Below are 14,450 nucleotides of genomic sequence, written 5' to 3'. Positions count from 1 at the left end.
TATAAATATACAGGTGCTCATCATATAATTAGAATATTTTGGAAAAAGTGCATTTACTTCTGTTATTCAACTTAAAATGTGAAACTAATATGATATAGACCCATTACATGCAAACTGACATATCAAGCCTTTGTTGAGATCTTTTTTATTTACAAGCTGTGCGCCATAATGATCCAAATGATTACAAATAAAGCCTACATATCTCACTTTGCATGTAATGAGTCTATCATATATTAGTTTCACAGTTTAAGTTGAATAACAGAAGCAAATGCATTTTTTCATGATATTCTAATTATAAGACAAGCACCTGTATATCATCAGCTTTGAGAAGTTATTATATGTGGCCAAACTGCCTTTGCTCTGCCCTGTCCCGTCAGACCTTGGAAGCTAAGCAGGGATGAGCCTGGTCGGTACTTGGAAGGACAACCGTTTGGTAACACCAGGAAGCCTGTAGTGAGTGAGTGAGTGGTTGGTGGGGGGCGGAGGGGCTGACTGCTGCCTCGCTTCTGTCAGTCTACCCCAGGTCAGCTGTGGCTACAATAGAAGATTACCACCGCTGAGTATGGAGTGACAGAATAATGCAATGTAAAGCGTCTTTGAGTGTCCTGAAAAGCGCTATAAAAAACAAATGCATTATTATTATTTATTCATGTCATTTTTATTATTTTTTTAGTTGTTGTGTTGTCGCCTCTTTTTTGTCATGTATTCGTAGTTTTTTTTTTGGTCGTGTTTTAGTTGCTTTTTTATCATGTTTTCTTCACCTTTTTGTCGCTCTTTAGTGACTTTTTTTCTTGTATTATTGTTGCTTTTCGAGCATGTGTTAGTCGCTCTTTTTTTGCTTTCTTGTCGCTTTTTTGTGTGTTTTCATCCTGATTTTCTCTTTTTTTCAGTAAGTTTTCAGATTTGGGTAAAGCCGAACTGGAGAAAATGTGCTTGGTTCAGATGGGGGTTAATATTTCTCTAGAACAACTATTTATCAACTAGGGCCCCAGACAGAGCTACATTTTAGGCAGATTATCAGTTGAAATCAGCCTTCATGACAAAAATATTAATGAACACATTGAAATGATGCAAATGACCTTGTTATGCCATATATTTTACACTATGAATCAGCTGTCACCCTCTGCCCACAGGCACCTGGGCTCCCTTGGGATATAGTTCACTTTATATTATCTGATTTGAATATACACTTGTTCATATGACTCTTGGTTTGTTCAAAAGGATGATTTGTGCATTATAGTTGAAAAAACAAGAGATACTTAAGCTTTATTTAACTTGAGTCTAAAGAAACGTTGGTAACCTCTGCTATAAATGTGACATTCGTATCTAACAGGTCAGCATTACTTAATTCATCTGTGTAAATTTGGACAATAAGACAATATTTCTAACCTGCTACAGTGCCCAGATAAATGTTATCGTCTGAAATCAAATGCTGACAGTATAAATGCTGAGCAGTGAAAGGAGAATCCTTTTGTTTGTAAGGTAAACAAGATTTTGAACTAATATTTACAATGCCAACCTCATAATGACATGATGGAAATTTCCACATTCATCCTGGGCCTTGACTAAATTATAATGGGTTTAACGTTTGGGCCTATTTAAGTTCACTTTCAGTAATGACATTGTTTTTTTTAAATGATAAATGACTAAAATAAATTCTGAACAGAGTTTCAGTGGGTTAAGTAGCATTTATTATGTTGTTACAAACAACCTGAGTGGAGTGATATAGCTGCAACAGCAGCATGTTGACATTAAAAAAGTAATAAAATAAATAACACCATGTGGTAATGTACTCAGATGCAGTAGGCCTTATAGCTTTTTACTTGAAAAGAGATTGGCCAGTTGCTTGCGGCTGTACCGTAAGAGTTGTTGCACGTAAGTGAGGTGTGTGAAAGGCTAATTTAAGTTTTATTTTATTTTTATTTTTTTACAATAAAATGTGATAATTGTAACAATATTTTGCTGTACAATGTGCTTTATCTTCAGACCTCCTTCATGATTAAGTGTGAAACTTGTTGCACAAAATGCCTCTAAACACAAGTATTGAAAGTATCGCGATATTTGATAAAGTATCGATACTTGGTATCGTAGTACAAAGTACTACGATACCAAGCGATCCAAGTCCGATCCGATATTGTGTCCCAGCCCTAATATTTACCTATACAAGGTTTTATTGAATGACTACATTTAACTCTATAATAGGCGAACAAAGGAGGGGTGGTGGTGTTTATGTATTTTATTTTTTATTTTATTTTATTTATTAGGAATGAAATACATGATTTACCCCACGGAAGGATGGCAGGACCAAGGCAGGATTTATGCAGGGGCTTACAGCGGTTAAGCCCGGCAGTTTGAAGGGCCCATGGGCACAAGGAGAAAAGGAGAGAGTTCCATCTCTCTTTGCAGACTCCCTCACATGTAATCAGATGTCTTGGTACCCGAGACTGAACCAGGTCTAAACCAGGTTTCAACCAGGTCTGCGCCATTTTCATTGAGTTGTCACTGGGAAAAAATATGTACATATTGGTCTGTTAAAATGCATGAGAATGCACCAAATTGAACCATTAAAATAAAATAAAAATCTCTGTGGGAGGAGCCCCAGACCCCCCCTTTTAAATATGTCCTCCCACAGTCTGGCAGTAGCAAAGGTTCTTCCACAACAGACATACAGTATAAGATAATATTATTATCTTATACTGTATTATTATTAATATATAATATAAGATAAAACTTTAGCCCCGGTCCCATTTTACTTAAATCCGGTCCTGGGCAGGACTGTTGACTGTTGAGCGGGTTTAACTTTTTGTCTGTTAATAAACACACCACTGAAACTACATGCAAAGCTGGGGTCTGAAAAAAACAGTTTTAAATAATTACACAGAAATTCTGCGGGTTTATTTCCTGCAAGTCCTGCTTTTCAAACCGTCACAGAAACGAGTGAGTCAAACCCGTAGATATAACACATTTATGTATAATCGTTATATCTATGTGCTCACGTGATTGGCTCGGAGCGCTGTCAATCACCGCGCGTGCAGCAAAAACAGACCCGCCCCTTGTCCCTGGGATGATCAGAGAGAGGACAGACCGTAGTTACTGCACTAGAGAACAGGGAAATGAAGTTGTCAGACAGGCTCTCCCTCCGCAACCAGCAACCAGCAAGTTAGGTGACAGTCGGGGGAAGAGCAGACCTTCTAACATACATGGGAAATTAAAGTTATGAAGGTCGCTAGTTCGCGTAGTTAGTCGCTTCGGGTTATTACGACGTTAGATACGGGCGCTACTACCGCCGTGTTACTTCAGATCACAGATTAAAAAAAAAAGGAAAAGAGAGAGCTTTGACGAAAACGGGGACGAGAAGAAAGTGGATAAACTTATTAGCTCGCTAGCCAGCCTCTAGCCACAGCCTGCTTCTTGCCTTAAACCTCCCAATTTTGTCGGTAAGTGCGATTGTTAACGTCATTTTTGTAATCTTAGCTCGTGCCGTTGCGTAGTTGTTATGGATACTTATGTTGCTAACTAATGCTAACTAGGTCACAAGCGAGTTAAAACTTACACAAATGTCGCTGCTAACCAGAGTTTTGTGCCCTTTTTGTGTTCCCCTTGACATTTTAAAAGCCACATAAGTTGGTGAGTTATTCTGCCGAGCTTGTTTGTGGTGCTTTAAAGGCATCGCAAACGTAGCGTGTAAGTGTTAAGTTGGTACAAATTGGCTCAGTGCGGTAAAAGTAACAAGTTAGCAGCCGCTGGTAAACTAGCTGTAGACGTTGTTATGGTCTTTAGCACTGTAACTCAATACATGCAGTCAGCTGAACTAATTGGGCTTTTTGTAGGACAGTGTTTGAAGCAATTTCCTGGTGCTCCAATACTACAGGAAGTTTGAGCCGTGAAATTAATTTGCTCATGCTTTCTTCCATTTTTTTTCTTTCTTTTTCCCCCCTCAAGGCTTTGGTTGACCTGTCCTTCTCCGCCATGCCTTTCCCTTTTGGCAAATCTCAAAAGAGTCCAGCCGAAATCGTGAGGACTTTGAAGGAGAATGTCGCACACCTGGAGAAACTGGACACGGGCGACACCAAGAAGACTGAAAAGGTTTGTCACAGCTTGGTTATTACACAGCACAACAACAACAACAACAAAAGCACAAAAGTATTTCTCTTTTAAAGGTTGCGGAGGACGTGTCCAAAAACCTGGCGTCGCTCAAAGAGATCCTCAGCGGAACCGGCGACAAGGAACCCCAGACGGAAGCCGTAGCACAACTCGCCCAAGAGCTTTACAACACCAATCTGCTCATTTCTCTCATCGAAAACCTCCATCGGATTGATTTCGAGGTAGGGAATATCTTTCTTTTGTTTTTTTTGCTTTGTGTATTGATTGTTTTGGACTGACACCGACTGTATGCTCACCCAGATTCAATTGATGGCCCTCGAGCAAAAATCTGCCTGTGCGTGTGTGTGTGTGTGTGTGTTTTGCAACCCAATAAACCAATTTTTTTTCTGTTACAGGGGAAGAAGGATGTGGTGCATTTGTTCAGTAACATAGTGAGACGACAGATTGGCACCCGCACGCCCACAGTGGAATACATCTCATCGCACACGCAGATCCTCTTCATGCTTTTGAACGGGTAACCTGCTGTTTTATCTCTACCACGACTTCCACTCTCTTGACTAAATGCCCGTGTTGCTCACTGCTCCGCTTTGAAATCAGATTTTTGTGTGTCTTTTGGTGCGCTCGCATTTGCTTAGAGTGAATTTTGGCATTGCCCAGAATGTGTTTCAACAACTCTCTTGAGAGCGAGCGGGAACTTGTTGCATTTACCTGTGGGTTAGAGATCAGCGAATCGGAGCCTTTCCCATTCCTCCGCATTTTGAAGGCGAGATCAAAAGCATTCTGCGGCTTTTCCCGATGCATAAGCAATTCATGTTTTGCCTTTAATTCCCAAAGATTTTTAATGACATGATTGATAACCGTGTAGCTTGTGAGAAACCCGACTTGGCACACCTCACAGGGTAGTAATGCAGAAAGATAATTTATGAGTCTCGTTTTAGCCATGGCCGAACTTTAAAATGCGTGCAAACTGTCACCGCCAAGAGTCCGTGAAATTTACTGCTATGTTGTGCTACGCAGGCTCCAAAGTTGCACATGTAAACAAAGGGGAAAACACTGAAGGGAGCAGAGTTTTTTATGCTGCTGCTTGGACATTTTTGCACTGTCAATGTTTGAAAGTCATTCAATTGACTGCTGGTGTGTTGTTGATTTGATTTGGACACTAAATAAATTGGCAAATTTATTTATAGGGGACACTTTGTACAAAAAGCTGTTCAATGTTCCTTTTAAGGACAATCAAAACACAATAGAAAGTAATTGCGTGAAAACAATATTAAGCAAAAAGATAATAACAATCCATCACACATAGTCAGTCATAATGTCATTAAAACAAAACATAGAAATAAAACTTCTTCAGTTACCATCAAGTACCAAAGGCCATACTAAAAAGAAATGTTTCAGTCAGCATTTAAGCATTGCCAGTATTCGGGCCCGTCTTACACTGAAATACAGCCTCACCATGTTTAATCCTGACTCTACTTGAGGCCACTCCCTGAGGTTCTATGAGCACAAGCTGGTTCACATTAACCTGGCTAACACCAGACTGCTGTGTGCGCTCGAATCATTTGGAACTGCACAGCAGCCTGGGGACCATGGCCGAAATGTTCGCATGGATTTGGGACCAATCACAGAACGAGGAGGGCCGGCAAGACGATGACGCACTATTCGATATACGGAAGCTTGTAGTTTATTTACGGATAAAAATAAAATAAAAGTTTATTTACGGATCCAACATGACAGCAGCAGACGCAACGCTATTTTTCGATCAAGCTTTAGACCTTGTTCTAAATAGTTTAGCTCAAAAGTTTACAGCGGGTACATCATACGTCATCTCATATGATGATGCGATTGACTGTGGCTACGTGCAGACGCTTGATAGACTTTTTTTTTTTTCGTATCGCCCAATAAATGACTATGGACGATCGTACACCACACCTCTCCTACGAGAAAATGAATTGGTGTGATTGTGATTTTAGTCTGGTGTTCTGGTTCACATGGCACTAACATATCTGAGATGTATTTTGGTGCGAGACTTTGAGGAGACCTACAGTATAGACATGCAAAGTTATCTTGAAGTCTATTCCTTGAGCGATAGACCTGAGCACTGGACTAATATGGTTGTATTTCCCAGTTTTAGTCAGGACGTGAGCAGCAGTGTTCTGGATGAACTGTCTTTTATCTTGTGTTTGAGGGATTGGCAATGTTTTTGCTGTTGCCAGGGCACAAACATCCATCAAAGTAAAACTCACAACTAATGATTTTTGAGTTGAGTCCGGTTTATCTACCTTGCCTTTTGAAATGCAATTAGATTTCTACTCCTAGCACATCGCCTGTGGTATTATCTCTGGCTGTTGGATTAGGTTTTTTTTTATGAATAGGAAAGATGATGCCAACTATCTGTTTCGGTAACTTTTTTCTGTAACATATTGGGTTCTGCTTTGTTATAAATATCATACTCAGTATTCAGGACATTTATCGTAACATACGCATTACACAATAAGGAAACACATGTTCAATGAACTTCTGTCTTTGCAAAACAGTTGATCTTAATATTCTGAAATTTGGTCACCATGGGTGTCGGACTCTGCTCTTCAACATTAAAGGGATATTTCAGGATTTTTGACATAGGGCCTCATTTCCTAGTTATCCAGAGTGTTGTTGATGTCTGGAGATATTTTTTTTGTAATTCATACTGTTCTTATATTTGAAAAGTTTCGTGGCGCTAGGCTAGTGCTAGGTTAGTGCATGTCTATGGTATCAGCTAGCCTGCATTAAAAACAGTGTGACCCGCTCCACAGAGCACCTGAGGCAAATCACTTATAACACCAGACTAACCATATAAATGTCTGTGTCCATAGAATAATTTGAACCATTTTGCATTTAAAATTACTTGTATTTGAGCAGCATCAGCTTCGTGGTCGTCAATACGGACCAGTTACAAATGAACTCTGGACTCTGTTTTTAACGGTTTAATCCAAAACCAATGAACTCTTGCTGAAACTGAATGTGTCAACCAATTATGTGCACTGTGTAAGTATTTTGTAAATACTTCCCCCCCGCACTGTAAAAACAAATACACAACAATTAAGAACAACTGCAAGACTGTGTCCGGTTTTCATTGAGCACCTCATTTTCCTCTGAGCCGAACCTTGTCTTCTGATTGACCGAGCCTATCATCACATCATACCTGAATACTATTCCCTAACTGCAGCATCATACATGCTACAATAAGCTACGCAGCGGCGGAGTGATCTGCTAGAAAATAGTCCCTCAAAACGCAATCATTCATGTGATGCAGGTCAGTTATATTCCAAAAATTATTCCATCGACACAGACATTTATATGGTTAGTCTGGTGTTATAAGTGATTTGCCTCAGGTGCTCTGTGGAGCGGGTCAGACTGTGTTTAATTCAGGCTAGCTGATACCATAGAAATGCACTAGCCTTGTACTAGCCTAGCGCCACGAAAGTCTTCAAATATAAGAACTGTATGAATTACAAAAAAACATATCTCCAGACATCAACAACACTCTGGATAACTGGGAAATGAGGCCCTATGTCAAAAATCCTGAAATATCCCTTTAAGTTAGGTTATACTCTATAAATCCCTGTAGGGAAATTTGTTCTCTGCATTTGACCATCCTCAGCTACTGGGGTGACCTGTAGTAGCAGTGAGCAGCCAGTGTGGATGTGAAGCCAGGTTCATGGTCAAACACCTGGCCTACTACATGTTTTTAGTGGTAGGGGAAACTGCCGTGCCGCCCACAACATGATTAGATTGAAATGTGTAGTATATGAGTTCATATTGTGATTCGATTTGCGACCATTACTTTTGAATATATAGAGTTCAGTTCACACTATATACTTTAAGATATAACCAACTGGAGAGCTCTAAACAACAGAGTTCTTAGGATTCATTATAAAACCGAATGGAGAAAGGGTCATTTTGTTTGCAGTGCTCAGTTGCCTGTAATCTTGCGGCTCTGTTAGGTGTGTGTGACCTGCGGTTTCTTCTCCAGGTACGACAATCTGGAGGTGGCTCTGAACTGTGGGATGATGCTGAGGGAGTGTCTGCGGCACGAGCCTTTAGCCAAAACGGTGCTTCTGTCCGAGGAGTTTTATAACTTCTTCAGATACGTCGAGCTCTCCACCTTTGACATCGCATCAGACGCCTTCGCCTCCTTCAAGGTGCATAAAGACTTATTTATTACAGTGTGTTTTAGCTACTGTTTCATCTGTGAAAACTCCTCCTCTTCTTTCTCAATCAAGGATCTCCTCACAAGGCATAAGATCATGTGTGCGGACTTCCTGGAGAACAACTATGACCGGGTATGTCTTGATTTGGTCAATCTCGGGACTCGGAAAATGCTGAGGAATGGCAGCACCATAATGAGGAAGATTACACAGTTACGAAATGCTGTAAAGATAGAACAACATAAAAAAGACTGATTATAAAGTGCTTAGGTAAACGGTTTAGTGTGCCATAAAACGGTGGGCAAATTACATCATGGAGCTGCAGTGCTTAAACGAGTCTTTTACTCTGCTTTATGATATACACGGACATAGTAATGATTGAATCAGAAATATAACTTGTATTGTCTCTCTCAGGTGTTTACAGAGTATGAAAAGCTCCTGCTCTCCGAGAACTACGTCACCAAACGCCAGTCTTTGAAGGTACTGCTCTATTTCAATGAATTGTAATTAAATATGCCTCTCCAAATGCTTGTGTTTCTGTATAAAAAGGAGTCATAGGTCTCTCTAAATTGTCCTTGTTAAATTAATTAGTAACACTGGTTGGTGTTTCAAGGATCTGTATCATGCTATTTTAGGCATCCCAAAGTAAACTATAGGCATTTATATGATATATTGTACCTCTACCACTATGGAGTACTATTTTCTGTGAGAAATATAAGTACTTTCTGGGGGTATTTTGCAAACCCGGAAGACACGACGCGTGGATTCAGTTAACTCCGCCCCTTCTCTCCGAGCTAATCCGCCCATGCAAAATTAGCATTACAAGAAATATAAATATAACTGCACTGTGAAGTAACTTCTCCTATTGCTGTGATAAGGAGTTGACATCTGCAACACAGCTTCAAAAATGGCAAACACACAGAAGCTAACGTTTTGATTGACTCACTGCTCTGTCCTGGCTGCTCCATCAGGTGTTTACATTATGGGACTCGCGTTGGTTATAAAAGTTAATCCACTTTGATTCTGGCCAAGGTTCACCAAACATCCATCAGAGACAGTCACAGAAAAACACTATTTTGTCTGATAGTCGCTGAATCCTGGAAAGAAATGTCAACTTCTGGTGAGTGGCCTCCTCATTAGGAAGGTTGAATAAAGTCCTGCACCTCTCGCAGCCTAATGCGCCTTTCTCTGCGACATTATCGTTAAGTAAGAATAAAGAACAGGCGTGTCCAGAGTAGCTTAGAAAGAGCTCCTTCTTCACAACTTTCAGTGCAAACATGACATCTGTTCAGACGCTCAGGGGGTGCGTTTGTTTGCAGCGCGGACGCCTCGGGCACTTCCTTTTTTTTCTTTCTTTTTTTGTCTCACAACAAAAATAATGATTAGTTAAAATCAGGCCGTAAGGCTTTACATTACAGACGTCGGGCTCTTCCTGTTTGACAACTCAGTGGTTTTCCAGCAGAGGGCGGAGCAGCTGCGTGAATGAAGCCAAAAACCACTCTGGGGGGGTTTTGATAAGGAAATAGCATAACAACATGGTTAAAAGCTCTGAAAAGTTGATTTTGCATGATATAAGTCCTTCAAGGTTTGTGACGCCAGAAAATCACACTTTTTTTCTCAATCAGGTAAAAATTCTTTTATCCCTCGGCCAAATTGTGCTTAAGGGGGTTGTCTTTATATCAGTGTTAATTTTGACAACATATTTTAATTTAGTTTTAGTCTTAGTCTTTTGACTAAAATGTAATGTAATTTTAGTCGAGATTTAGTCAAAAAAATCTTTTCAATTTTAGTCTAGTTTTAGTCGACTAAAATTGCATGTCAATTTAGTCGACTAAAATTAAGACGAATTTAGTGGACTTTGCATTGATAATATTCATTTTAATCATATTTAATCTTGTTCCTCTGCTTCATGGAGCTGCTCCACATGAACTAAGCTCAGAGCTGATCCTTTGGCAGAGAATTTACATGATCTGAGGCTCTTTCAGACGCTCAATAGAAGTTTGGATGATTTTAGTCTCTCCTTTTCATTTTTGTTTAGTCTTATTTTAATCAATTAAAATATCTGGACATTTTAGTCATAGTTTTAGTCTCATGAAAAACTTTTAATTTAGTTTTAGTCCAATTTTAGTCGTCAAAAATATCACTTTGACTGAAATTAAGACTAAATATTTTAGTCGACGAAATTAACACTGCTTTATATTGTCCTCTATCCTGGTGCCTGTCTCTCCACAATTATGGGGAGACAGTAAGATCATTTGCATTTGTGCATATATTTTGGTACATTTCTGAAAGCTGTATAGAGTTGCTTTCATTATTTTGATTTGCAAGTTCACTTCTTTAAAAATGCCAAAAAATATGACAGAAACATTTGAAACTGACGCCTCACAAAAAGTATTATTTGTAGCCCAGTGTAATCATTCAATCTAGTTACTGTCATTTCCGACACATTTTAAGAACAAACCTGCTGATCATTATTAATTAGTAACTGGGCAAAAAATGGATCTGTTGTATGAGGCACAGAGCTCAGAAATCACAGAACAGTTGAATTACGTTTCCGAATGACTGCTTATAATAATACATCAAACTTGTATAGGGCTTTTTTGGACACTCAAAGACGCTTTACAGTAAAACAACAACAAAAAATACAAGGTTTTATGGAAAAGTCAGTTTGAGCAGGTGCGTTTTGAGTAATAATTTGGAGTTTGGTGGTGAGTCAGAGTTTCTAATGGCGGTGGGAGTGAGTTCCAGAGGGTGAAGGCAGCGATGGCAAAGGCTCAGTCTCCAAAGGTCCAGCGGTTCGTACGGGCAAACCTTTTCCTCAGAGCACTCTTTATGCCAGAATTCGCACCAGGTCGGAAAGTGGGCAGTGACCTTACATAAGTGTTGCAGAAAAGTTAGACTCAGACAGACTTAAACATAAATATTGATAAATATGATTACAGGTAATGATTATCCATGTTGTTTTATTGCAGCTTCTGGGTGAACTCCTCCTGGACAGACACAACTTCACGGTGATGCAGAAATACATCAGTCGAGCAGAAAACCTGAAGCTCATGATGAACCTGCTGCGAGTCCAGAGCAGAAACATCCAGTTCGAGGCATTCCATGTTTTCAAGGTCAGCACAGAAACGTCATTAAAGACCAGTATTGTAATAAAGCTGCGCCGCCGTGTTGGCTAGTGTTGCACGGTTTCCCGCAGGGTATTAAAAAGCATTAAAAAGTAATATCCAGGGAAGCCGTGGGGCCTTGAGTAACTGAAAAAGTATTAAATATAATAGGTCAAGGCCTTAAAAACATTACATTGAACTAAAAAGCATAACTATTTAGTGCATGAGTCTACATTTACTTCCATCATTGTGTTAGAATCAGTCACACAACATATATATATTTTTTAGAATATTGTTTAATTTGTGAATCAATGTTCTCGTGCTTTTTAAAGTCGTTACAGAATAGTTCGGTTTGCATCAGTGGTCACAGGCTGTTGCTGTGGCAACGCTCACCACGTGCGGCGCTTCGACATCAGCAAGTGAAGCCAAAGCGTATTTCTGCAAAAGCTCTTTGACAAGAGTCTGTTAATTAAGACCATAAATAGACTCCAGTGAGTTGGACGAGCAGCGCGATGACGAGGGCAGGAATGTCCTGATAACTTTAAAGCCACGCTGCACAACTTTTCAGCCAATAAATTATAAAAATACAACTTTTTTTTTTCTAAGTTGCTGATATTTTTATTTTTATTGTTGATTAAATACTTAAAATGGTGAAATAAAAGTGTGTTTGCTGCTCACGTCTCCTAAGAACTGACTGTAACTTTACCAGGAGCGGGACGTCTCCTGCTCCATGGAGATTTTCACTAAAGACAGACAAATATGAGAGGAGCCTGTTTTGCATTGCTGGGAACAAGATAATCCAAAAGGCTACGCAGTGTGCCTTTAAAATATATCCATTTCACTTCATTCCTCTGCTTAATCTAAGAGTTTCACATCTTTTGATCAATTTAGAGATTTGTTAAAGGAATAGGCCACCGTTTTTACATACTGAGATATGTTCTTACCTGAGCTTAGACCTTTGCCCTCAGTCACGTAAAAACAGCACAGACGGCGTTAGCGTTTAGCCTCTCCCTCTCTCCTCTATAGCTCCAAACGAGGTGAAGATAGAAGCTACCAAGCTCTTCCACGTTCTCCCTATTTAAATACGGTTACGTGAAGTGTTACACTACAAAAGTATAAGTACACAAAATTAAACAATGTGGATTTTCTAAGCGGATAAAAGGAGGAACTATATTGTAAGGCGTAATAATACCAGGAGTAATTCGAAATCCGCGCAGCTATATCTTCACTTTACAGTGCGGACGAATGAACAAATGAAATTGGCCAAATAATATATTGCAGTGTTTTGTAAAGGAAAAAAAGAAGAGTAATGTAGAAAAAAAAGTATAAATCAACAAATAATGTATTCATTTCAATTATATCATCGAGCAGCCCTAGTTTGTGGCATTTAAATATTGCATCTTGGCATTAAAAAGCCCTAAACTCTTTGTCTTGCTTCTATCTGTATAAACCCTGTGGTGTTTTGTTTAGCTGCGAACCCCTAACTCCAGAGAAATATTTGATCGTCTGCTCAGGTTTTCGTGGCGAACCCCGAGAAGACGCAGCCGGTGCTGGACATCCTGCTGAAGAACCAGGCCAAACTGGTGGAGTTCCTCGGCAACTTCCAGACGGATCGCTCCGAGGACGAGCAGTTCTGCGACGAGAAGAACTACCTGATCAAACAGATCCAGTACCTGAAGAGGCCGGCCCCCGGGGAGGCCTGAGCACCGCAGGGGCCCCGCACCGTGAGGAGGCCGAGCACAGGGGCCGCACTGGGAAAAGTCTATACCTACTTTAGATAAAATGACTTCTGAATATTAATATTGACCTCAGCCGACTGAATTACGCATCTGTTTGGCCCAGTTTACTTGTTCCAGTTGGGTTGCGTTCACAAAAAACCCTAGGTTCTATTCAATTTAATCACAAAGCGGAAATCATTTGTTGTCTGTCAACTGTCAAAGCAAGACATAAAAAGCACCAAATCGACTCAAAAACATGGCTAAAATCATAAGTAAAACTGAACTTCTGCACATTTATTTTAGTTCCATGCCTTTAATGCTTCTTTAAGACTTCTTGTCATACGGTCTTAAAACTTTTCACACCATGTACTACCTTATTAAATATTTTACCTTCTGAGTAACACCAGCTCAAATCAGGACTAATCTTGGTCAATAACAGAGCTGGACAAAATTCTGTCAACAGAATCCTGAACGTTGCTATGCAGTGACATAATAATAAACTGAGATGCCAGAATTCGATGGTAGAGTTTGGCTTTTGTTAATGTTTTGACCTGGTTCATTGGTAATACCTTTGTAATTACAGGGTCGACTCGCATGAAACAACAGGCACTTTTCCATCTCGAGATTACACTGCATTTCTACTTCCCCTATCACAACATGTAGGGTGTGTTTGAGAGTGCGACTGTGAGACGACGGATCGTAATTGGCCCATGGCTACAATCCGTTCAAGCACTGTCCCGACCAAATAAACCATTAAAATAATAACACACCCATGACGGGGTTGTGAAATATTGTGACGTCATCTGAAAGCCAACAATAGACAGTTTTCGTCTAGTTGTCTGCAAATGTAACTACCACCAGAGTATCTGCCTACTCAGAACACATCTTTATTTAGTCAGGACCAAAATATAGGTTGCGTTTCTGAATTTGATGATGTTATATTAATCTCAGGGGCCGATACAAAATGGGTTTAGTAAGAAATCTTCAAAAAACAAAAAGAAATTTGACAAATGTTGTGCTAGATTATTATTTTGAAGTGATTAGTTTCACAAATTATATTCACGCATTAAAGGTCCTGGTAATTCGCCATCATCACGCAAATGTTTTTATATATATTGTCACCACTTTCAGACATAATAATTCGAGTTCACACGAATCAATAGTGAAAATGTTGAACTTTGTGACCGCTTTTGTTTCATGTGGATCGTCCTCATAATAACAAATATATCAGCCATAAACCGAGACAAGCTTACCATAGTTTCTGCCATATGATTTCAGCTGCCCATTTTAAACTACAGGTCGTTTAGATTGTTGTGACGTCATGTGAACGC

General features: G+C 39.6%; 1 protein-coding gene across 1 annotated transcript; it reads left to right on the top strand.

Annotated features, from left to right (window-relative positions):
- Nucleotides 1–3,950: 3,950 nt before the first annotated feature.
- cab39l1 (calcium binding protein 39, like 1) lies at nt 3,951–13,266 on the top strand. Its single transcript, XM_079556268.1, has 8 exons — nt 3,951–4,086; nt 4,161–4,325; nt 4,500–4,618; nt 8,120–8,288; nt 8,370–8,429; nt 8,709–8,774; nt 11,267–11,410; nt 12,916–13,266. The coding sequence occupies exons 1-8, from the start codon at nt 3,970–3,972 to the stop codon at nt 13,102–13,104; spliced, it is 1,029 nt and encodes a 342-aa protein (XP_079412394.1). The 5' UTR covers nt 3,951–3,969; the 3' UTR covers nt 13,105–13,266.
- Nucleotides 13,267–14,450: the final 1,184 nt, after the last annotated feature.

This window comes from Gobius niger (genome assembly GCF_951799975.1).
Source record: "Gobius niger genome assembly, chromosome: 5".
Taxonomy (NCBI): domain Eukaryota; kingdom Metazoa; phylum Chordata; class Actinopteri; order Gobiiformes; family Gobiidae; genus Gobius; species Gobius niger.
Note: the sequence above shows the minus strand (reverse complement) of the source record. Positions and strands in the feature narration are given on the sequence as shown.